The 25,368-nt window shown below is 41.8% G+C and overlaps 1 protein-coding gene across 1 annotated transcript in view; it reads right to left on the bottom strand.

The window, feature by feature from the left end:
• Nucleotides 1-358: 358 nt before the first annotated feature.
• LOC144828051 (uncharacterized) overlaps nucleotides 359-25,368 on the bottom strand; it is a 108,196-nt gene continuing 83,186 nt past the window's right edge. The window contains exon 3 of the mRNA XM_078686186.1: nucleotides 359-849. Coding sequence (XP_078542312.1) covers nucleotides 359-849 — 491 coding nt within the window. The remainder of the gene's footprint in view (nucleotides 850-25,368) is intronic.

Genomic DNA, 25,368 nt, shown 5'->3' with positions numbered 1-25,368 from the left:
GGGTTAGTCTTGGGGAATAGGTCTGCCATTGGGGTGGTCGATTGCCTCGTCCTCTTCCCCTTCCTGGTTGCCCTGTGCCCTTGTTGGTCCCCTGGCCCTGCTCTAAAAAAGAGCGTAGTAGTATTCCCAAATCAGTGTTACTTTGTGGTTGTTCGTTAAACCTTACTCGGTTTCCCTGAGGTCTATCTTGCTCGTCCTCACTCAACGTATTATCAAAGGACCAGTTGGCCGGAGTACGTTTCTGTTGTTGGAGATGAGGTTGTTGCCTGCCTCCCCCACCCCCACCTCTACGCTGTCCTGCTTGATTAGATTGTTCTGGGTCAGCCTGATAATAAGTGTCGGTTACGTATGGAAATGCCTACTCGTGAGTGTATCTCTGCAAGTTTCTTTGTAAACCCTTGATTTTCTGGTTTATCATATAGGTTTTATATTCTGAGATGTCGTCCTGTATTTTGCTCAGATGGTCTTTGGCATTCGTAAGAGTGTTATCTCGTTTGATACTCTCTTCGAGATCGAGGATCTCTTTTAGCAAATCCTCACTTAATCTTTGGGCTGTACTGATTATGAGGATCAACCAGTCTCTGGTGCACTTATTAGCGATGTAACTCCAGTCTAGTCTGAACTTTTTGTCGTCAAGGAATATCCTTGGTTCTATTCTAACCAGAAGGCTTGCTGGGGAGGCTCCAGACGTATAGTACTCTGACATCAATGCCCCATGTAGGGCTATTCGAACCTGTTTTTTCTTTAAATTACTTAGTTTTTCCCACTCTTCTCTCACAGATGTTTTCCCAAGTAGTGGTGTATCAGACAGAAGTGAAGGAGCCGCTAATATTGCGGCAATCTGATCCTCTGAAAAGGCCAAGCAATTTTTATCCATAATATGGTTAGTCAGGAGAGTCAAAGTGTGAAATAGTAGAACACTTCCTGAGGCACGCACCTCACAGGAAGAAACTAGAAAACACAAAGGTGCGGATCAAAAGTTTAAAAAGAGAATCATAAGGCTATACAGCTCTCACGGCTGATCCACCGTTCAATGCAGTTAAAGACAAAAAGGAGCTTTAGAGGGTAAAGCTAGTCAATAGGTCGCCCTCCACTCAATATGCAACTACTACACAACAAGACCTAGACTATGGAAGCACATGTAGAATTCCACCCTTCTTTAAGATATTTCGTTTGTTGCTCTTTATTTGCAAACCTTACTCCCCTTCTTAAATATTAACTGGGGTAGCCGAAATACCTGAGGGTAGTGCTATATTCAAACGATTGCCTGATTCTCATTCACCAGTAAAATACAGTTGTGAGACCAATCATACCACACTTAATCTCGTGTCCAACATATATAGTGCTAAACCGAAAAAAAGTGTGCAAGAGCGAGATGGCGCCTCACGGGCGCACCACCAAACGGGGACCTGACTGGTACTCGCCAGGACAGCCCTGTTGTCATCATCGGTACCATCAAGCTCAGAACAGAAAATAGTGTCCAAATACACAAAAGATTTGTGAAAAAGGTGCAGTGAACATAAAGCAACAAAGTGACCACTACAGTGTCAATCAAAACATTAAAACACTCATAACACAACACAAACAGTACAATTTTATTCAGTTTCTTGTGTTGTGTATGGAAGAATAAAAGGAAAAAGTAGATGTGGTTATCACCTATTTAACCACTCATACTTTTACTTGCCGACATGTTTCATTGCCTTTTAGCTTGTAGGCAATTTCATCAGGGGGTCATGTGTATTAAAGCCACTGCAAATGGACCCACACGTCTTCACAACTGTAAAAACATAAAGTCCGCACCAATGTAGTTAACCCAAGCACTTAGTCCGTGTCTACTCTATATGCCACACAATTGACCTCCTGATAGTTACCCTCATATGGCCATAGGTGCTCCTACCAGCCGGATGGAACACGGTTGTTATTTAAAAAAACAGGAAAATCGCCAGAAGTCGATTATTCACTCCTCCCCGCCGAATTGCTAGAAACGATAGGGAAAGTGCACTCATTAGGCAATATACAAGGATGCATATCTATGTGACTAGATGGCCCTGCCAGTTATTAAACGGACACTCTGCACAACATCCAACCGGTTTAGGCACTCGTAATGCTTCCCCACATCAGTGGGCGATTTTTTAGCATGCTCGGTGTGTCTCTTACAACAAACACGAGCTATGGAAAACGCCTTCTGTCCCATACCGCTTGAACAACCCTATGCCTTACCGAACGGTGGAGAAGCGGCCGCTGTATCTCAGCCCGTGCATTCTTGCCGTATGGACAAGGGGAAGTACTTGTAATGCCTTGCGCGGTCTCGCGTAAAACCGCGTCGGCCATCTTGGATTGGGCATATTCCTATTTTCCTCAATGGAGAGTGCTCGATGAGATCTAGATCACGCGAGACTTTTGCTCGTGATCTCGATCTCTCTTTTTCAGAGAAAAACAATCGAAACTTTATGCACATTTATGTAAGAAGACCAGTATCGTTTACAGTTTTCAATGGACAAATGTGCATATAAGAATCACATCTTAATTGTGTAGTTATCTATTACTCATGGTCCCAACAATTTATTCTCATTGAATTATTGTAAAGGAAGCTACAATTAAAGTCATCTTCTGGATCATTTCAAAATGAGCGTTAATATCTAGTGGATAGAATACAGTTTTTGCCCGCATTAAAAATCAATGTATATATACACCATGTATATATACACCAAAGAGAGGAGCCAATGTTTGTATATATACTCATATGTACCTGTTTACATACACCCACCGGGAATATGTCATACCATATTTAGAGTATAGATGTACCCTCATACGAATGCCAATACAGACTCATTTCTAATGGAAAATTCAGTGTATCTTATTCCACTCCAATAAATCGTTCAGCCCTACCTTATCAGATTTCTCTTTAAAAATCCATTTTGCTTCTTTCCTAGCTAACAGACGTTCCACTGAATGTGTGTCTCCTGTCACTTTCTCCAACACTAACCACTTAAATGCATGTTTATTCGTGTGGCAGTGTTGCACTAGTTTCGTCGTCAGCTTTCCAGATTTTATAGTGCTAAGGTGTTCTTGAATGCATGTTTTTATTTTACGTGTCGTGAGGCCTATATACTGAAGGCCGCATTCACAGTTCAGTTTGTACACCACACTTGTGGTGTTACAATTGCTGAATTGTCTTAGCTCCCATTCTCTTCCTGACTGTAAGGTGACACGAGTTGTTTTTTCCGTAAGGTGGCACACAGAGCAAGTGCCGCAGGGATGTGTGCCACCTTACGGAAAAAACAACTCGTGTCACCTTACAGTCAGGCAGTAAGGCAGAGAATGAACACCTTAGCACTATAAAATCTGGAAAGCTGACGACGAAACTAGTGCAACACTGCTACACGAATAAACATGCATTTAAGTGGTTAGTGTTGGAGAAAGTGACAGGAGACACACATTCAGTGGAACGTCTGTTAGCTAGGAAAGAAGCAAAATGGATTTTTCAAGAGAAATCTGATAAGGTAGGGCTGAACGATTTATTGGAGTGGAATAAGATACACTGAATTTTCCATCAGAAATGAGTCTGTATTGGCATTCGTATGAGGGTACATCTATACTCTAAATATGGTATGACATATTCCCGGTGGGTGTATGTAAACAGGTACATATGAGTATATATACAAACATTGGCTCCTCTCTTTGGTGTATATATACATGGTGTATATATACATTGATTTTTAATGCAGGCAAAAACTGTATTCTATCCACTAGATATTAACGCTCATTTTGAAATGATCCAGAAGATGACTTTAATTGTAGCTTCCTTTACAATAATTCAATGAGAATAAATTGTTGGGACCATGAGTAATAGATAACTACACAATTAAGATGTGATTCTTATATGCACATTTGTCCATTGAAAACTGTAAACGATACTGGTCTTCTTACATAAATGTGCATAAAGTTTCGATTGTTTTTCTCTGAAAAAGAGAGATCGAGATCACGAGCAAAAGTCTCGCGTGATCTAGATCTCATCGAGCACTCTCCATTGAGGAAAATAGGAATATGCCCAATCCAAGATGGCCGACGCGGTTTTACGCGAGACCGCGCAAGGCATTACAAGTACTTCCCCTTGTCCATACGGCAAGAATGCACAGGCTGAGATACAGCGGCCACTTTTCCACCGTTCGGTAAGGCATAGGGTTGTTCAAGCGGTATGGGACAGAAGGCGTTTTCCATAGCTTGTGTTTGTTGTAAGAGACACACCGAGCATGCTAAAAAATCGCCCACTGATGTGGGGAAGCATTACGAGTGCCTAAACCGGTTGGATGTTGTGCAGAGTGTCCGTTTAATAACTGGCAGGGCCATCTAGTCACATAGATATGCATCCTTGTATATTGCCTAATGAGTGCACTTTCCCTATCGTTTCTAGCAATTCGGAGGGGAGGAGTGAATAATCGACTTCTGGCGATTTTCCTGTTTTTTTAAATAACAACCGTGTTCCATCCGGCTGGTAGGAGCACCTATGGCCATATGAAGGTAACTATCAGGAGGTCCATTGTGTGGCATATAGAGTAGACACGGGCTAAGTGCTTGGGTTAACTACATTGGTGCGGACTTTATGTTTTTACAGTTGTGAAGACGTGTGGGTCCATTTGCAGTGGCTTTAATACACATGACGCCCTGATGAAATTGCCTACAAGCTAAAAGGCAATGAAACATGTCGGCAAGTAAAAGTATGAGTGGTTAAATAGGTGATAACCACATCTACTTTTTCCTTTTATTCTTCCATACACAACACAAGAAACTGAATAAAATTGTACTGTTTGTGTTGTGTTATGAGTGTTTTAATGTTTTGATTGACACTGTAGTGGTCACTTTGTTGCTTTATGTTCACTGCACCTTTTTCACAAATCTTTTGTGTATTTGGACACTATTTTCTGTTCTGAGCTTGATGGTACCGATGATGACAACAGGGCTGTCCTGGCGAGTACCAGTCAGGTCCCCGTTTGGTGGTGCGCCCGTGAGGCGCCATCTCGCTCTTGCACACTTTTTTTCGGTTTAGCACTATATATGTTGGACACGAGATTAAGTGTGGTATGATTGGTCTCACAACTGTATTTTACTGGTGAATGAGAATCAGGCAATCGTTTGAATATAGCACTACCCTCAGGTATTTCGGCTACCCCAGTTAATATTTAAGAAGGGGAGTAAGGTTTGCAAATAAAGAGCAACAAACGAAATATCTTAAAGAAGGGTGGAATTCTACATGTGCTTCTATAGTCTAGGTCTTGTTGTGTAGTAGTTGCATATTGAGTGGAGGGCGACCTATTGACTAGCTTTACCCTCTAAAGCTCCTTTTTGTCTTTAACTGCATTGAACGGTGGATCAGCCGTGAGAGCTGTATAGCCTTATGATTCTCTTTTTAAACTTTTGATCCGCACCTTTGTGTTTTCTAGTTTCTTCCTGTGAGGTGCGTGCCTCAGGAAGTGTTCTACTATTTCACACTTTGACTCTCCTGACTAACCATATTATGGATAAAAATTGCTTGGCCTTTTCAGAGGATCAGATTGCCGCAATATTAGCGGCTCCTTCACTTCTGTCTGATACACCACTACTTGGGAAAACATCTGTGAGAGAAGAGTGGGAAAAACTAAGTAATTTAAAGAAAAAACAGGTTCGAATAGCCCTACATGGGGCATTGATGTCAGAGTACTATACGTCTGGAGCCTCCCCAGCAAGCCTTCTGGTTAGAATAGAACCAAGGATATTCCTTGACGACAAAAAGTTCAGACTAGACTGGAGTTACATCGCTAATAAGTGCACCAGAGACTGGTTGATCCTCATAATCAGTACAGCCCAAAGATTAAGTGAGGATTTGCTAAAAGAGATCCTCGATCTCGAAGAGAGTATCAAACGAGATAACACTCTTACGAATGCCAAAGACCATCTGAGCAAAATACAGGACGACATCTCAGAATATAAAACCTATATGATAAACCAGAAAGTCAAGGGTTTACAAAGAAACTTGCAGAGATACACTCACGAGTGGGCATTTCCATACGTAACCGACACTTATTATCAGGCTGACCCAGAACAATCTAATCAAGCAGGACAGCGTAGAGGTGGGGGTGGGGGAGGCAGGCAACAACCTCATCTCCAACAACATAAACGTACTCCGGCCAACTGGTCCTTTGATAATACGTCGAGTGAGGACGAGCAAGATAGACCTCATGGAAACCGAGTAAGGTTTAACGAACAACCACAAAGTAACGCTGATTTGGGAATACTACTACGCTCTTTTTTAGAGCAGGGCCAGGGGACCAACAAGGGCACAGGGCAACCAGGAAGGGGAAGAGGATGAGGCAATCGACCACCCCAATGGCAGACCTATTCCCCAAGACTAACCCGCAGCAGAGGAAGACAACCCCAATAAATAATATTGTGGTCAATCTTTCTGACTACCAGCTTACAGAAAGTGAAGAACGAGTCCTTAACAAAGGTTTGGGATTTGTTCCGACTCCCACACATGACCCTTTTCAATGTAGGGTAGAGTTTTTTGAGACTATTCGGAAAATCAAACTCAAAAAGTTCTTTGCCTCTCATCCCCAGGAGAAGAAGTGTGGTTTCAATACAGATCTTAAAAAACCATCCGGATTTACTCCCTCGAGTGCAGTAGTGGGACCTGAAATCGCTGTCTTTGAAGCGAAGGTCCTAGAGGACATTGAAAAATTGGAATCTCTGAATCAGAACACTGGATATAAGAATATGTCTAGAATTGATTGGGAAGCAATTAAGTCCCTACAAAATAACACAAATATAACAATAAAAAGTGCTGACAAGGGGGGAGCAGTGGTGATACTGAATACCCAGGACTATGAGGCAGAAGTTTTAAGACTATTGAATGTCAGGGCTAACTACCAACCGCTAGTACATGATCCTACTCAAGATCTCCAGAAACAAATTAAAAAACTGGTAGCAGATGCTAAGGAGAAAAAATGGATTTCGAGCAAAGAAGCAGAATTCCTGGTGAACATGAATCCCAGGATGCCTGCATTTTATATTCTGCCGAAAATCCATAAGCCTGCCCGGCCACCGCCTGGCAGGCCCATTGTGTCCGGGATTCAATCCATCCTCGAGCCTTTGTCTCAATTTGCAGACTACTTCTTACGAGAATCTGTAATCACTCAAAAGTCATTTGTAAAAGATACCATGGACATTTTGAATGTGATTGGGGAAATTTCCTTTGATCCCACCCGTGAAATATTGGTTACCATCGACATCGAATCTCTCTACTCTTGTATCCCTCAGGACGCCACGCTGGTGGCAGCAGCAAGGGCCCTGAGGGACCAGGAGTGGTTTTACGATGCTCCGCAAACATTTGTGCTTCAATGAATTGAAATAGCACTTACCCGCAATTTCTTCTGCTATAGAGATAAGATGTACCTACAAACCACGGGGACCTCCATGGGGGCTACCATGGCACCGAGTCTGGCTTGCATATATGTAGGCCAGTTCGAAGAGCACATCATCTACCCTACCAGCAATCCCTTCAGAGACCATGTGCGTCTCTGGAGGAGATATATAGATGATGTGCTCTGTATTTGGACTGGAGAGGAGACTACCCTGCTGGAGTTTCTAAATTGGCTTAATTGCCAAGATCAAAGCTTAAGATTCACTTGGTCCTACAGCAGGGATTCTGCTGTGTATTTGGATCTGGACATTACAGTGAAAGATAAAACTTTGACCACGAGTGTTCACCAAAAACCCACGGATAAGAATTCATTATTATCTTACCAGTCTTACCACCCACGGGCTCTCAGGGACAATCTCCCGGTGGGCCAGTTCCTCCGTTACAGGAGAAATTGCTCTAGCACCGAGAGCTTTGTGGAACAGTCGCAGGTATTGGGAGAGAAACTTCTACAAAGACAATATCCTGCAAGAACTATCAAAACTGCTAAAAAGAGAGCTCTAAATACACCACGTAGTGCTCTTCTAGAAGTCAATAGAAAAGAAAGAAAGGACTGCCTACCTGTAGTTATGACCTTCAACCCATTGGCCTCTAAAATTAGACAGTCAATACGTAAACACTGGGCGATTCTTTCCAACAAAGACTTCAAAATGCCACAGCATACATTTGCTTTTAAACGTACCAGCAATTTAAAAGATAAATTGGTTCATACTCGGGTACAAACAGCAAGAGCAAACAGTAAACCACACCTCACAGGGCACCATCCCTGCGGCACTTGCTCTGTGTGCCACCTTATAGAAAAAACAACTCGTGTCACCTTACAGTCAGGCAGAGAATGGGAGCTAAGACAATTCAGCAATTGTAACACCACAAGTGTGGTGTACAAACTGAACTGTGAATGCGGCCTTCAGTATATAGGCCTCACGACACGTAAAATAAAAACACGCATTCAAGAACACCTTAGCACTATAAAATCTGGAAAGCTGACGACGAAACTAGTGCAACACTGCCACACGAATAAACATGCATTTAAGTGGTTAGTGTTGGAGAAAGTGACAGGAGACACACATTCAGTGGAACGTCTGTTAGCTAGGAAAGAAGCAAAATGGATTTTTCAAGAGAAATCTGATAAGGTAGGGCTGAACGATTTATTGGAGTGGAATAAGATACACTGAATTTTCCATCAGAAATGAGTCTGTATTGGCATTCGTATGAGGGTACATCTATACTCTAAATATGGTATGACATATTCCCGGTGGGTGTATGTAAACAGGTACATATGAGTATATATACAAACATTGGCTCCTCTCTTTGGTGTATATATACATGGTGTATATATACATTGATTTTTAATGCGGGCAAAAACTGTATTCTATCCACTAGATATTAACGCTCATTTTGAAATGATCCAGAAGATAAATACTGATTCGGTAAAATTACCGAATTGTCAAGGGGGACAGGGTGTCACTTTGACACCCTGTTGCACCCCTGATTCTGGCTTGTGTGCCATGTGACACACATACATGCCCTTAGGGCATGTATGTGTGTCACATGGCACAGGTGTACATGCACAGATGTGCACGTATACAGGAATTTGTTATTTACCATAACATAGTATTTCATGGTAAATAACGAATTCTTAAGGGCCTGTGGCACTGTTTTCAGTGCCACCTACATCTAGATTTACTGATTCGGTATTTTACCGAATCAGTAAAATTACCAAATCGGTAAATTTACCGAATTGGTAAATTTTAGGCCCCTTACATCTCTAACACCAAATACCTGTCGGTAACGGCCGAAATCGTCCGTTACCGACCGGTATTTGGTGTCTTACATCGGGCCCTCAGTTCCTTGAAAACACCATGAGTTCTTGGGCAAGTCAGTATTCGAGCTAGGGGAAGTCCCTAGTCATTGAAGCAGAGTTTTCCAAGAAATTGTTGTTGATTATCGGAACTAGTGGAAGTAGCCCTGCCGTATTTGGACTGCATGAGCTATGTCTAAATATGGTTATGATTCTTATCCCTATATAAGAACATAGTGATTTATACCTATATAAGGGCATGAATTGGGACATTTACAATAGTGTCCTAAAATGGTTCACAACACCCACTCCATGTTATCATGTTCATCCAAGATCAAGTACTTAAAACATATAAGCTAGAGCATGTGTTTTTACATTCCCAACCAAAAACACATTAAATGTATTTAAAAAATGGTCGTACACAAACATGAGCATTTGTACAGTATGCATTTAAAAGCAATGATTTCATTGTAAGCATATGATATGATATTAGCAATGCTAACCAAATTAATCACAAAATTTACATTTGATGAAATGGCTCTAGATACAGAAAAGAAAAAAGTCGAGACCATCCCATAGCAGAATATACAAGCTATTTTGGTTTGTGCATTAGGTCAATATTGTTTTTATGAAGTAGTCAAAGAATTCTTGTTCTCTAAGAATAGTTCTACTTTAAGCAGATCACTTTGTGCCAAAGTTTAGTTAGTTTTGGAAAAAAATGTAATCGAAGTGAAATAGAGTTCGAACCTTGGAAGCTTTTGTTTTGAAAAAGTGAAGGTCGAATTTCAGAGTTCGAAAGAACGTTGTGTACTTATTTCAAAAGTTATTCTCGGTGTCAGGAGAAAACATTAAATCATCAAGGCTGGCAAAGAAATCGTCTACCACAGTAGATGAAAGTTCAACCACTTCATTAAGAAGGTCAATTGTACACATATGTGAAGCATCGCCATCAGCGTCAGCCGCATTAGCAATGTTCATTGCAGAAGGTACCCGTGTGCCAGTTAGTCTGCGTATCTCACTTCCAGTTGGATTTGCCGGTGAGATCCCAATAAATGCCGTCATCAGGATTGGTAGCCGTTGGGGGCAACACAACACATGAACAGTTACCGGACCTAGTAATGCATCAACATCCGCTGGCAATGCAGATGGTAGTATTAGACAGATATCTAACAAGCATTTCCTCTCCACAAAGCAGGCCTCGTAGAACAGGTAAGATGCAATCTTGCCAGATTGGTCTGAATGACAGGAACCATGTGGTATTCAGATCTCTCAAACAAGCAAAGCCAAGGATCTGTGTTATTCTATCATGATACCGCATGGCCCGGAGCGCATTCTCCATGCTGACTTGGGTATTGCTGGTGGCCGCATTTGCCATAACGGAGCAGGAGGAATAAAAATACATGTACAATATCGATGGTATCAGACATGTTTAAGATACGACCTAACATTTCTGCAAAATGTACTGGGCAGTTTGTTGATAATAATGCATGTATCTCTACAGAAGTACTTGCAACTTGCAGATCATACGTCTCTCTGGACGAGGTCAGTGGCACAGTTTTTTGCAAAAGAATGGCTTTCATTCTGCTTAAAGAATCAATTTGTATAGAAGAGATGTTCAGTGTAAGGCCATAGTGGCGACTCCCCGTCTGTATTGGTTTTTGGAAACAATACTTGCATACAACAAGTGACCCTGGCTGACACACTAACAAGATAGACTATTCCTGGCATCATTCCACAACAGCTGTGATCATTTAACATAATGTATCTACCATTGGAAAGTTGCCTAAAAATTGGATCTATCGCCGCTACAGGTGAACCTTGCAGGTGGCAAGAAAGGTTATTGGAAGAACCCTCGCAGGCTCAGTGCAAATTAACACTTTGCCATAATAGTTTACCGCTTAGTGAGTTTTTACAATTTTTACCACTAAGAAGTACCACCATTCCCCCACTCCAACATTTGTGTGTGTATGGTAAATCCCAGGTCGACTTAATTCATTCTTTACCCAACCTTTCATACAGGCCTGCTGATATGTGTTTTAAGCAATAATGAAACTGGAAAATCGTCACTGGTATTGTGATGGTGCCATGTATTGACCATTCAACTGTTGGTTTCTCAGAAACGGTCACTGGTAATCTCTCCAGTTTTTCTATGCTCAGCACCGTATAGTCTGCTCCCCTCTGTGCCAACGAGATTTGTTTATTTGTAAGGTTAAATACAGTAAACAATGACTTAGTGTTGATTAGATGCCAAGGCACATATCCAGAACAAAGGTTTTGTAACGTCCAGCCTAACAGCATTATAGAATGTAATTGAGACTGACCATGTTGTAACATTAGCAAGTCCTGTTCCATTATGTCAATGGCAGAGGTTACAATGCTGTCCAAAGAATACATTCTTGACGACAGAGTTGTTAACCCATTGTAAACTACAGAGAGTGCATTCTCTAAATTAATACAATCAATGTCTCGTATTCTTTCAGCTGTTTCCATTTGCGTGAATTTCCATGCTTCATTGTATGCAGCGTATATACCGGCGTATATGAAATGTTTATGACGTGGATTACGAGGTCCCAGTAAGAATTCTCATAAATCAACGCCATCTTTAAGCAAAGATAAGTGTTGTTTTATTTCTGGAAGTGTGGATTTCTGCAGCCACTCAAGGCATAGTTTTCCTACACTATAAGTTGTTATTATCCCTGGGTGTTGTCTTTGGATATATCTTGGATCTGGCTGAGTTACTGTAAACCGTAGTGTCTTGTTCAGGAATCTATCTTGACAGATATTCGTGTTTGTGGGCCAGATTAACCATTTTTCCCTTTCAGGACTTGTTCTGTTTTGTAGTAAAATGTAATGTACGTCTACCTCCTCATCTGAAGTTAAATTACTATCAGGTGTGGGTTTAGGTATGGATGGTTTGTTTAAATCTTTTATCTTAGCCAGGCCAAGACAAGATGTCTGTTGAACAGTGTCATTTAAGGACATCATTTGTTCTGGGATGATTCAGGATCTGAACAATGCTTCTTAACCTTGTGCTAGTCTTTTGTGCCCCAAACAGTTTTTGTCTCAATGTTGTCTTTCCAAAAGTCAAAACCTACGGTGGACAATTGAGCAAAAAAGGCTGCAGAATAAATTTGTTTAGTATTTGTCAACATATTTTCATGCCTGTCTTATTAATATTTTTAAAGTAAAAACTAAGCATGGGCGGCAAATCCGTTACGCCCGCGGATTTTTCGGATTTTTGGTGAATACGCAATCCGTGTATTTTACGTATTTTCCCAAAAATCCGAAAAAATCCGCGGATGTAACGGGTTCAAAAGTTGAACCCCCACCCACGCATGTAATGGCGCCAGCAAGCTGCCAGCGCCGTTGTGAATTTGGTTACAAAGTTAGCTTGCACAGGAACCACTAGATAAAACGAAGCAGGTGCTGCTTTATTTTATCTAAGTGCTTCCTGTGCAAGCTAACTTTGTAACTATTTTACAACGGCGCAGGCAGCTTGCTGGCGCCATTGTAAATAGTGACCCCTGCGCCCTTCGGCGCGATTGTATAGTAACACACACATGGTCGCTGTAGACAACTCTCTGGCACTTTAGGCAGCTGTAGTGTAGTAAAAGCACTATACATTTACCCAACGAGGAAGCACTTACAGATATCAATAAAGCATGTGCCCTAGTTGAAGCTTAAATTCAGTGACTCATTCATCAGCCCAGAAACAATCATGAGCATCGTGGAGGCAGGGCAGGTGTGCCTTCTTCCCAAATCTACCGTCGAAAATCAGCTGTGATGCTGGATAGAGGTCTATGCATCCTTGACTTTCACCAGCAAGCAATCCTCGAGCTGTTCCTGTGACCAGGAGCTTCTGTCTCTTGATCTGCTGCTCTGATCGGTCTCTGACCTTTTATACACACAAGAGGCATGTGCACTCGCATGGAAGCCCCGTCCGTTTGGCCATGAGTAGGCACATTGTGTTCGCACGGGTTTCTGCACGTTCGCGAGCGTTTTGTACAATAAAACCCTCGCGAACTTGCAGAAACCCGTGCGAACACGCAAAAAAAAATACGCTAGGATCCGCGGATTTTGCGTATTGTCGCAATCCGCAAATCCGCAAATACGCAGATCCGCGGATTGCCAATCCGCAAAATCCGCCCATGCTTAGTAAAAACTTTCTGGGTTTGTAACATTAAAACCTGTAAAATATGGAAATGTTCTTAAAAATGTTTTAGAACTACCTTTTGGAGGTGTTGGACAATGTTCCCATTATTATAAGGTAAATTATTACTAAGGTTTGCAGATTTGTGCCAGTAATGATGACAAAAGTGATTAAAACAATGCATTTCTTCATAATTAGATGAACCTTCTAAGTATTCATGTTTTCTAAATATGGCTGACATTTCTAAGTCTGCCATCATGTTATTAACAGTTTCAAAGTCCCAATCATCATAAAATGTGCTGGGTGAAACAAAATCACTCAAGGAAACCTTAAATTGGTGTGGAATTTTCAGCAGCACGACAGGGCCATAAATGTCATATTCAGTTCTATCCCATGCTATTCCACCAGGTAGAGGAACCGCTGTGATGTTTACTGATGACAGGTCTCGTTATTCATGATAAGATGATTTGTGTGGTTTCCGGAGCAAGTTGAGGTTCTTACTTGCTGTGTCCATTTCAATGTGTTTTCCATCTATCAGGCTCCTCAAACTTAAAAAGAGAATGAGACATAGTAGGAGATAAAATACACCTAATCCAATCCAAAATGCAACCCATGGTGAAACCAGATATGTATTTTCAAGCTCTTGACCAAGTTCCATTAATTGTTCCTTGAAAGTTTTGTTTTTTGGCGCTGTTTCAGAAAGGGTATCAAAGTTGATGAAATAGCCAGAGGCAGTTCTGTCAATAGTTGGTATTGCATCGGGATTCTTTGAAATCGCTGTAGTTGCATGTTCCCTTGACATGTTTGTATAGTCAGATGCTACATCATTGTAGACGGAAGTTTCTTGACGAACTGTTATTTGGGTTTCAATAGGCACAATTTCCATGGCTTTGTTGCATAGTCCTTCTTTTCTTACTTTAGAATCTTCAAAGGTGATGAGTCTTTCAGTTTGAACCTCTTGGATAGTATCAAGATTTGTTCATCTGCTACATCGTGGGAGCCCACTGGCCCTACTACTTATTATCGGCAGCGGTGTGGTTTTACCAGGTCAATTGATACAGACCGGTTCTCATTTCTTCCAGCAAGGGGTGGAAGAAGCACTGTTCTTGATCCGTGGAATGCTAGAACTGGTACTGGTTTTCTGTAAGAAGGCCCAAATTCCTTCTTGTCTGCTATTTTTTCCCTGACCCGATCCCCAATCTTTGGAATCCAGACTGGTCTTGCTGGGACAGGTCGTTTTTCTTCAGAGGTCGTTGGCTTTTCATTGGTGTTGCTTAGACTACTTCTTGTTTCATTTAAGTCCTGTAAAACAGCCAAACGATCTTTGATATCAAAGGGTTTTTGTTCCACCACTGAAGTATGACGATCGAGGTCTTCAACCAACATTTTAGTACCAAAAAGGAGTTCATATGGAGTGATTCCACCCAGAAAATTTCTTAGCAGGTTATTAAGACTACGTTGGACATTTATTAGATGTTTGACCCACCCGTCACCCGAACCTAATACCCTAGCTGTTATAGATTGCTTTATGTCATGTTTTTTTCTCTCCACAACCGAATTTCCCTCAGGATGGAATGGACTCGAAAATCGCAATGCAGCACCCAAGCTGGCCATGGCCTCTTTGTAAGCCCTAGAGCTAAACGCAGGACCCTGGTCAGAATGTAGCATGCCGATTGCGTATGTGCCGATAAAGACTTGCAAATCTTTTATAACGATTCGGGCGTCAGCCGAGCGCTGAGGCCACAGCCAAATGAATCTCGTGCATGAATCCACTGCGACCATGATGTATTTATAGTTGCCATCCCTTTGTAAGGGACCACAGTGGTCCAGGTAAACCCACGCTAGTGGTTTATCTGAAATCAGAAGGGGCGTCTGCACCAGTCGTTTCACTGTTGAAACTTTCATTTTCAGGCATATTTCACATTCCAAACATAATTTTTGGTTTGTTTTGGTTTGCCACCAGTATCATTGTTTTAGTAATGAAACTGTGGCAGAAACACCTGCGTGTGCAGAGGCAAGTCTTTTGTGTGCTGCTAAGATTAGTCCTAAGGTGTGTTCCATGTTTGGGATTACTCTATCCCCCACTCGAGGGATTCAAGCAAACAGAACATTATTTGCATCAGTTATATATGAGTACTTGAGTGGAAAGCCTTTTGGTTATGTTTTACCGCTGTCTTTTATTGAAGAAGTGACTGCTTGCATTATTTCGCTGTCTATTTTAGTTATTGAACGAGTGATTGCAGCTAAGGAAGCCGTTTGCACAGCTTCCGCCAATGAATTCCCTTCAAAGTGAACGCCATCACGCTGATGACTCAGTGTATGGATCACGTGAGTCTTTTGTAGTTCTTTCTGTAAAAGAACTACTTGTTCTACTTGTTCCCAAAGCATTTTATGCTTGATTGTGCCCACCTTTTGCGTCTTTAAATCCATTTTGAACACAAGTTCTGCAGATATTCATTCTCAGACTGGACGCAGGAATATAATTCGCACACTATGAGTGTGGGGAATTCGAGATCGATATTTTCAAGCGTCATCTTGAAAGCCTTTAGTTCAGCTCGCTGAGCTGTACAGTCTCCGAGAGATTGAGTTTTTGTGACCATAGGTCTGAATTTACCATTGCGCCAGCGACCTTTAACAATCGCACACGCAGCAATATAAGCTTGTTTACCCCCATTCACAGGCTGTGCTGCTCGGTCTGTATATATTATACAGCCGTAATGTTCTAAAGGCAGAATTTCAGTAGGCAGAGGACATTCTTGTTCGTATTGGAGAAATTCTTGTGTCTTCAAGTAAGGGTCAATAACGTATTCAATGTCTGTTGCAGCAAGATAATTAACCCATTATATCCATCTTGGATGTAGAGCTTTTGCATTTGGAATGCTTGCCTTTGTCACTGCCTCTAAGGCAGGTACAGGTGTAACAACTTTAATGCGTTTACCCTGTGCGAGGGCTCTCTCCTTTGCTACCGCAGTTTGAACCGCTGTCAGAATTTTTTCTGTTGAAGTGAATTTCATTTCAGCTTGTGTGTACAAGTGTGATTTGTAATCTATTGGTACCTTTTCACCTTCATTAAAGGTTAGGTATGTGAATCGGCATCTCCCTGGGATGATTCGAATTACAAGGTTGCGTACATTGTTGCGTATTTGTTAATGTTTTGTCGCTAACATGTCTGTTTGTACTGAACGCAAAATTTTGGTGTATTTTTAGTCCAATTAGTAGGTTTGAAATCAGGTTTGATTAGTTTGTAGAGAGGTTTAACCCTTTCTGCGTAATTTAGAATGTAAGTTCTTCCGAAACTCAGGGACCCTAGAATTGACTGTAAGTTTTTCAGCGTTTTTGGAGGTTGGAGCAGCGCACATTTTTCTAAAAAAGTTTGCTGCCAGGCTTTTGCCTTCACTTGAAAGTTTGTATCCCAAGAATAGGACGTTGAGGTGGGCAATTCTTGATTTTTTAAAGTTGAATTTATACCCTTCAGAGGTGAATCCAAGTATTATGGTGTTTACCCTGGTTAAGTGCCTTTCCAAGTCATCATCTGTAAGATAGATGTCATCAACAGAAGATAATGCCTCATCATCATACTTTTGTAGTAACTCTGTTACTCTGGCTGAAAATAATCCAGGACTGTTCTTGAATCCCTGGGGGAGACGACAAAAGTGTTGCTGTGTCCCCATTATTGAGAAAGCGGTCAAGTACCTGCTCTCAGGTGCAATGTTTTGACAGAAGAAACCATTTAAAATATCTAATGTCATTTTGTATTTCTCGCGAACAATGTTATTCATCAGTGCTGCACTGTGTGAATTTTGTACTGTAAAAGTTTTGCAGCAAGAGTTTAAATGTCTGTAATCCAAAACTAGACGATATGTGTTGTCTGGTTTGGAGACAGGAAACAAAGGATTGTTCATTGACGAGGTGCATGTTTCAATCACCCCCTGGTATTCAAGTTGCTCTAAGATCTCCCTGACCTGTTTTTTAACTTCTTGCTTTACTGGATACTGCCTCTGAGCAGTAGGTTTTTAACTGGATTTTATGGTGAAGAGAGTCCTCATCACATCCCACATGATTTTTATATAATGCTGGAGCCTGGGCCACAGCCAATTTTCTGACATAGGTGTATTTTTTATGAATAGAAATATGATTAGAGAAGGCTGGCATAATGATCTCTTCACCATGTGGGCACTCACTGACAAATTCAGGTGGCCAGTCTTTTTCAGGCAGAAGAATATCATAACCCTTAGATAGTATTCCCAAAAGAGTGCTTTTATTTTCCTAGTTATATCCCCCTCTATTTGGAGTGTTACTCCATATAACTTGTTGGGTACACTAACCCTAGTGTCGGCAGTTTCAACCTGAATGCATTAATTCAGATCCACTGTCTCCAGATGCTCTTTCAGGATCCTGCGAGCTTTGGTGACCTCTACTGCGCTTTCCAGCATTGTCTGGGCCCACTGCCCGTTCTTGAGTTGGGTCCTCAAGATCCTCGGTATGTCTGATTTTAATACTTGCTACCTTCTTTTGGAGAATTGAGTTTTCTTATTTTTTGGAACGTGTTTGGACTTCACACGTTCTTCTTTGTGTTCTGTTCGTCCTCTTCTTTCGGATTTCTGCGAGGAAGTCTGAAAGGTACGAGAGGATCGTGTATCAGTATTTTGATATCTATCCGGTTTTCTTAAATTATCCCTATTTCTAAAGTTATACCGCTTTTCAGAGTGCTCCTTTTGAGGAGATCTACCTCTGGACTGAGAGCGTTTCTCTTTAGGAAGTGACTGCCTACTATTGTCCCATTTCTTTTTAGGAGTAGTTAGATTGTTTTTGATAAAAACTTTTTCAGGATTTTCTGTTAGTTCGGGCTTTACAGGTTTCCCTCCCAAACTATCTCTTCCTAGTTCTTCATAGGATTTTTCAATAATTCTGGCAAGTTCATACGGTTGCTCAGTAATATCGAGTTCTTTTAATTTTTGGCAGATTGCCACCGATGCTGCTTCACCTTTCATGTTAGCTAACAGAATAGCTGAGACCTGTTTGAAATCTTTCAGTAAATTCATACCAAGATTCAAACCTGGTTCTGGACCGTATTCATTTTGAATCTGTCTCAGAACGTCTGGTATTACCGCCATAGACGGGACACCATCTGTTTTTGTGCAGATTGAAGCAAAGACTGTACCCCAAGTGTCACAGTCCTCCACCTGTGGTGCTATACCCATTGGTAAACAGATTGTTAGAATCCTGTGTTTCTCATGAGGTGTATTATTGGTAAATACTGCCTCTATTTGCTTGTGTTCCCCTGATGAGGGGTGTGCTGTGGAATCCTTATTGCAGGTTGAACTGTTAAAGTCCGCATGACATATTGTACCAATTGTCTATGTATTTTAATTAATTGTTTTAGCTGAGCTAACAGTTCTGGACCTGTCATTTGTTCTATGGCAGGATGTGGGGTATTGCTGGCTAGTACCGGTCATATTGCTCCTGGTCTACCTAGAGGACCGAGCCTGGTAATGTGCTTTTGATGTTGTAGGGCACCTTTAAACCAGAGCTGATGCTCTTGGTATGTTAGTGGAATTTCAATGTCCTCAAAAAGGGCGTATTTCGCTGGAGGTTCCTCCATCTTGTAGAAGTGGAACACATGAGTTGTTGGATCTGCTTGTGGAAAGATAATCCATGAATAGAATACCTCTGTCTGCCGATATTCATGTGCCTCTATGACAAATATGACTCTACCACCTCTTGGTGATAGGCCATTTAACATAAGCTTTATAGCTATGGCTTTCCGCACATTTTCTGGGATGTTAATAGCATCCGCATCGTTTTGTCGGAAACCTGTAGTGTCAAAACCTGGTTGGTTTGCATTTACTGCAGTTCCACTGCCCCCAGGACTGTCTTCTTCTGACATTTTGTTTAAGAAGTTTGCAGAGCAAGTTTCAATGAAATAAAAATAAGGTGCACAATATTTTAGAACACTGTATCCTTCAACGTTGAACAAAACCAAAACTAATACATAGGATTTTTCGTCCTACTCAGTTTATGGCGGATATTTTATCCTTTAACCCACTCCAGACGTCTATTGGAGTTTTTACGGATAAAGCATGACTGAGTTACTCTAGTATCTAGCGTTAAATTAGTGCCTTATCAAAAGTTGGGTGCCATGTAGTGTAGTTCCTATATTCCCAATAGGCTCTGCGCATTGGAATAAGATATCCTATAGTTGTGACGTAGGACTTATGTCTACTAGGTCACTATCGAATATATTAGACTTAATTGTGAGTGCCAGCTAGCTCAGAGGTCACTAGAAACTTTCTCGAATTCACAAGAAGGGATTAGTCTCTGACAACCGCATAAACATGACATCTTTGTTTCCCCAAGATAAAGTGTATCTTCAGAGTCATGGAAACAATAGATAGATATTTCACTCAGTCAATCGTGCATGCTTCGTTTCACCAGAGGTGCAGAAAAAATAGAAAGACGGGCGTTTTCAATAAAAGGATTTATTGAACAGTCTTCTTTCTCAAGCATAAGAAATGAACTGCTACAATCGTAAAACTGGTTGTAAGATATAAGGCATACAGTAGAAAGAGTAGAATAAAATAGTACTGTAAGAGCATTGTATGGTTCCTAAACAATAAATAAATACATACATAAATAACAGAGGCTAAAAGTACTCAACTGGTGCTTCTAAAATACGCCTACCCCGGTGTACCTAACCTAATCTTAGTATGAGGGAAGAAGTAAGTGAGGTGTAGAATAAATAGATTATTCTTTTGCCAAGAATCTGTCCAAGATTTCTCTTAGGGTCTAATCAGCTCCGTACCTTAATTTGGAATGAAGAAGGTCAGGCTCAGGACTCGATTTCCCAACAACCCGCAAGGGTAGCTTGGAAACACTGGAGCTGGATTTCTCGACAGGAGAAAAGACAGCGTCTCTCTCAGTGCGTATGCTGGAGGGTCGGCTTCCTTCGGCACTTGCAGTAGCAGGGCGCGTCGGGCAAGTAGATAGTCAAACTGCTCCAAACCACCATGTGTTTGCTTTGGCAAGTGTGGGCATATTTATACCTTGAAGTTGCCGAGTTTGACGTAAAGGTGGACCTAATAACGTCATTAAAGACTCTCAGTTCTTTGAAAACACCATGAGTTCTTGGACAAGTCAGTATTCGAGCAAGGGGAAGTCTCTAGTCATTGAAGCTGAGTTTTCCAAGAAATCGTTGTAGATTTTCGGAACTAGTGGAAGTAGCCCTGTCATATTTGGACTGCATGAGCTATGCCTAAATATGGTTATGATTCTCATGCCTATATAAGGACATAGTGATTTATACCTATATAAGGGCATGAATCGGGAAATTTACAATAGTGTCCTAAAATGGTTCACAACTATAGTGTTCCAGGCTTGCGCTGCCTTGAAAGAGAGAGAGCTGCCCCCCACTCGTACCGGATGGAACTGAGGGATCACTGCCCGCCGCTAGGAGGCAGATCGAAGCATTCTTTGCGGCTAATAGAAGCTGAAATGATTCCTCCGGTACGGAGGACCCGACCCATGAGTAGCTGCATGGGCCAGGGTGAGAGCCTTAAATTGCACCTATTGGGCCACAGGAAGCCAATGTAGGTCACGCAAATGTTGTTTCACACTAGTTCTACCCGGGATGTTAAGCAAAGCTCTGACTGCCGCATTTTGCACCACTTGCAGCTTCTTCAGCTGGAAGCCTGGCAGACCCTTGTACAATGCATTAGCATAGTCCTGACGTGAGAGAATCTGTGCCTGCGTGACCATTTCCTTAGGTGCTCCGGTTAGCTGGGGCAGAAACGTCCTAAGCATCTTCAGTGTACCAAAACATTGTCCAGCCAATTTCTTTATTTGTGTAGTAAACCTAAGGTCTTCATCAAACCAGACACCTAGGTTTTTAACTGGCTGACTCACAGAGCTGGGTAGGGGGTAATTTGTCGGCCAAATGGTTTCTCTAAACTGCAAAGGAAAAGACCCATATAGAAGAACCTCAGATTTCTCCTCGTTACACTCCAGCTGGGCCAGAGCCAGCCATTCAAAAACTGCCGTAAGACAGGCTTTGGCCTGGACAGGAGATGTATCCTCCTCCCACTTCCAAGTGAAGAGGTGCTGGCTGTCATCCGCATATGCGAGGATCTTCGCCCCCAGCTCCTCTGCAGGATAGATCAGCCGAGGAGGAGGGAGGAAGCCATACTTGCTGTGAGCGGTCTTCTAAACATGACTTAAGCCAATTCCATGCTTGACCCAAGATACTGATGCTGGGGAGGCAGGCGTGAAGCAGAGAGGTCCAATAAAATCAAGGCCGCTCTTTCACCCGCATCCAAACACTCTCTAATCGCTTCCAACATTTCCACCAACGCCGTCTCTGTACTGTACGTAGCCCTAAACCCTGATTGGGCTGGGTGTAGAAGGCCAGATGTTTCAACAAAATTAGACAGCTGTCTAACACTGCTTTCTCACACATCTTTGCGATTGCAGGCAGAAGTGAGATGGGACGAAAACTAGCCGGAGAGGATATGTCCAAGGAAGGTTTTTTAAGTAGAGGAAGAAGTTTGGCCGGTTTCTATTCCAAGGGTACAGTAGTGATCTGAAGGGACATATTGATCCGGGTGTTGACCTCGGGATTAACTACCACCGCCACAGCAGCTAACAGTCTGGCAGCACAGGGATCCGCCGGAGATTTTAATGAATTGAGAATGGTCAATGAATCCTGGAGAGCGAACAAAGAAAATTCCGCTAAGGAGGGGGATGAACTAGATCGGAATGCGCTGGGACCAGAGATAATTTAAGAAGGAACTCCTACCTGGCCTAAAATTCCTTGTCCCAAGCTGGCCTGAATCATCGGATTTTATCAATAAAAAACCTGGACAGTTTTTCGTACCACGTGTCAGAGGTAGGAAGGGTAATATGCTCAGAACATGGGGAAACAAAACTCTGAACAATCGAAAACATTTCTTTTGCGTCGTTTTTAGTGAAAATTATGCTCCGCATAATGGCGGCTTTTGGCTTTGCTGATAGCAGCATAGTAGGCTTTCTGAGCCGTTCTGAGGGGAATTTTTGCGCCGGGACAATAAGCCACCCTCCATCTTCGTTCCAACTTTTTACAAAGCTGCTTTTGTTCTTTAAGCTCACTAGAGAACAAAGGTTTTGAGGGGGAGGTTCTGACTCACTTATGGGCGAGGGTGGGGGAGATACTAAGGCCACCGCCTGCAAGAGACAATCTCTGTAGAATATTACGAGAGCAGGTAGGCCCTATTCAACTATATTTCAGCATACTATACATTCTGCATGGTGTAGTTTGATCAAGCAGTGATGCTATCTGATACTATCCTGTAACTGCAGTGTCTCTAAGTGACAGCTCAACAAAGAGCTAATGTTTTGCATACTAGACCTTGCAGAGATAGTACCTCCTGTGTTTAATGGCTTTGTAAAGAGCGAGCTGTCTACTTATATCTGTGAATGGAGAAAAGTGCATGTAAAAAGTCTCAGACAAACATTAGGCCTTGTGTTAATACGTTTCCAGAGGGGAGGCGAGAGATACTGAAGTTTGATTTAATGTAAAATGTTTGTAATAGACTTGTATACAGGGTGATTTGCTCAATTCTATCACAACATACCCCTTTCCACTAATAGATCTATCGGAGGTTATGAGTTGGGTGTAAGAGGGTTTAGTGAATAATGTATCCTTTCACAACGGTGTCTCTTCTAACAGAGTATGGTGTATAAATGGACTTACATACAGCAAGACCTCTACTGATACTTCTGAAGAAAGAAAAGGGCTAGAATGGAAGGTTTTAGAGAAAGTCTAGGCCCTTTCCTACCAGATCTAAATAGGTTACAATTTGGGTACTGTACTGTTTCATAAGACACTAACTTCTTATTATGTAAGCACATGCAGAGTGGATGGTTCACATTTATAAAAGTACATCTTCTCTCGTGAAAGGCCTGGGCAGGATAAACAGTGGGTGTGAAGGCTTTCAGTATATAGGCATATGTCTCAACCAATGATTTCTGATAGTGAAGGGAATTTTTGGTTCAGGTCACAAATAACTATCTGTATAGTGACACTTGTGAAGAGGATAAAGGATGGATGTACAAAAATCTATGTAAACAATAGACCTTCTATTAATACACTTTAATAAATGTCAGATTCTGTATGGCTCAGTTTCAGTAGAGAGGAGCTTCTTTCCATAATAGCGTATGCAAGGAAAATCCTTCTTTTTTTATGGAAAGATTTACTGTCTGTTCAAAGATCTTCTCACAGTGAGGATTGGATGTGATAGGCTTTAACCCCTTTGGTGCTGATGACAAAGCCAGCTCGTCATCAGCGTTACCTGCGCTGCGCGGATGACGAGCTGGCTTTGTCACGATCAAGCCATTTTTTTTTTCAGCGCACAGCGGGAAAACGCGGTAGTGCGGTAGGGGTTAATGACAAAGTCATCCCTCTATAAAGATTTTTTGCCTGAGTCAAAAGGGTGTTTAGTTCAGTACAGCCACCCCAACCTCTCTAATGATTCCTTTGAGCAGAATAGACAATCCCTGTAGAAGCATTAACCAAACAAGTAGACCCTGAGCAGCTATATTTCACAATGCTATACATTCTGCATGGTGCAGTTTGATAAAGCAGTGATGCTATCTCATACTACCCCTGTAACAGCAGCCCAGCTTACGACTCCTCAGCAGAAAGCTTTTGATCTGTATAGAAGAACTTAGAGAACTAGAACTGGTATGTTATATGGCTTTACAAACAGCATGCTCTCTACCGATATCTCTGAACAGACTAAAGGGTTGTGTAGAAGTTCTCAGAGAAACTCTGCGCCCTGTGCAATCACATTTTAACAGGGTGCAGATTGAGCATGGTAAAGTTTGATGCAAACCTCAACCTTTCTAATACAATTGTATACACAGTGAATGTCTCCTTTCTAAGACAACTTTCCCTCTATACTAATAGACCTGAGGAGGTTAAAGGTTTGGTGCAAAATGATTTAGTGGGTAATCCAGCCCTATATGAAGGCATATCCTCTGAGATAACATGGTATATGAATAGATTTACAGATAGCAAAGTCTCTAATCATACCTCTGGAGAAAACAAAGGGTTATGTACAAGATTGTAGACAAATACTAGGCCCTCTCTTATGAGATTTACACAGGGTACAGTTTGTTTGTGGTAGTATTTCATGAAAGAGTACCTCCTTCTTCTACAGGTACATACAAAATGAATGCTTCAGTTTTATAAGAGCACATCATCTATTTTGACACCCCTCTACAACTTAAACAGTGACAGTGTAGGCCTTTACTCATTATGCCATCTATCTCAATAAATGTTTCCTGAGAGTGAAGAGGATGTTTGGTTCACTTCACAAGCAGCTATCTGTCTATTGACACTTTTGAAGAGGATAGCAAATCTGTGTAGAAAGATCCATGGAAACACCAGACCTTGCATTATCACATTTTAACAAGTAACAGATTGGGTAAATGTAAATGTAAATGTGTTTGTATTTATATAGCGCAATTCTACCCAGAGGTCTCGTAGCGCTGTATTCATACCGCTGTGGAACCCATCCTGGCTTTCCTGTGAAATGTCCAATCCTGGGCACCCCCAAGGTGAAGCCAGGCATCCAAGCGCTGCTGGGGCTGTTGTGGAGATTAAGCAAGCTATTGCCCAGAGTCACAGAGTGGGATCCATGATTAGACTAGGCACCGAGGCGAGAATTATCAGGTCTGAGGAAATTGAGTTCAAGAACCGCCGAGGCGGGAATTGAACCCTGGTCCCGGGGCAGACTTCTGCATCAGGGTCTGCCACTCTAACCATTGAGCCACGCTTCTCCACCTGTATGGTTCAGTCTGGTCTCTGAGGGGTGTTCCTTTTCTTATAAGTGAGTACAGGCTAAATGCTTCCATTTTTTTTAACAACATAGCCTCTCTTTTGAGGTATTTTTCACAGTGAAGGGTGTGTGTGAAAGGCTTTACTGAGAA

This window comes from Lissotriton helveticus, chromosome 4_1 (assembly GCF_964261635.1).
Source record: "Lissotriton helveticus chromosome 4_1, aLisHel1.1, whole genome shotgun sequence".
Lineage (NCBI taxonomy): Eukaryota > Metazoa > Chordata > Amphibia > Caudata > Salamandridae > Lissotriton > Lissotriton helveticus.
The sequence above is the reverse complement of the archived record's forward strand: the minus strand, read 5'-3'. Positions and strand labels throughout refer to the sequence as shown.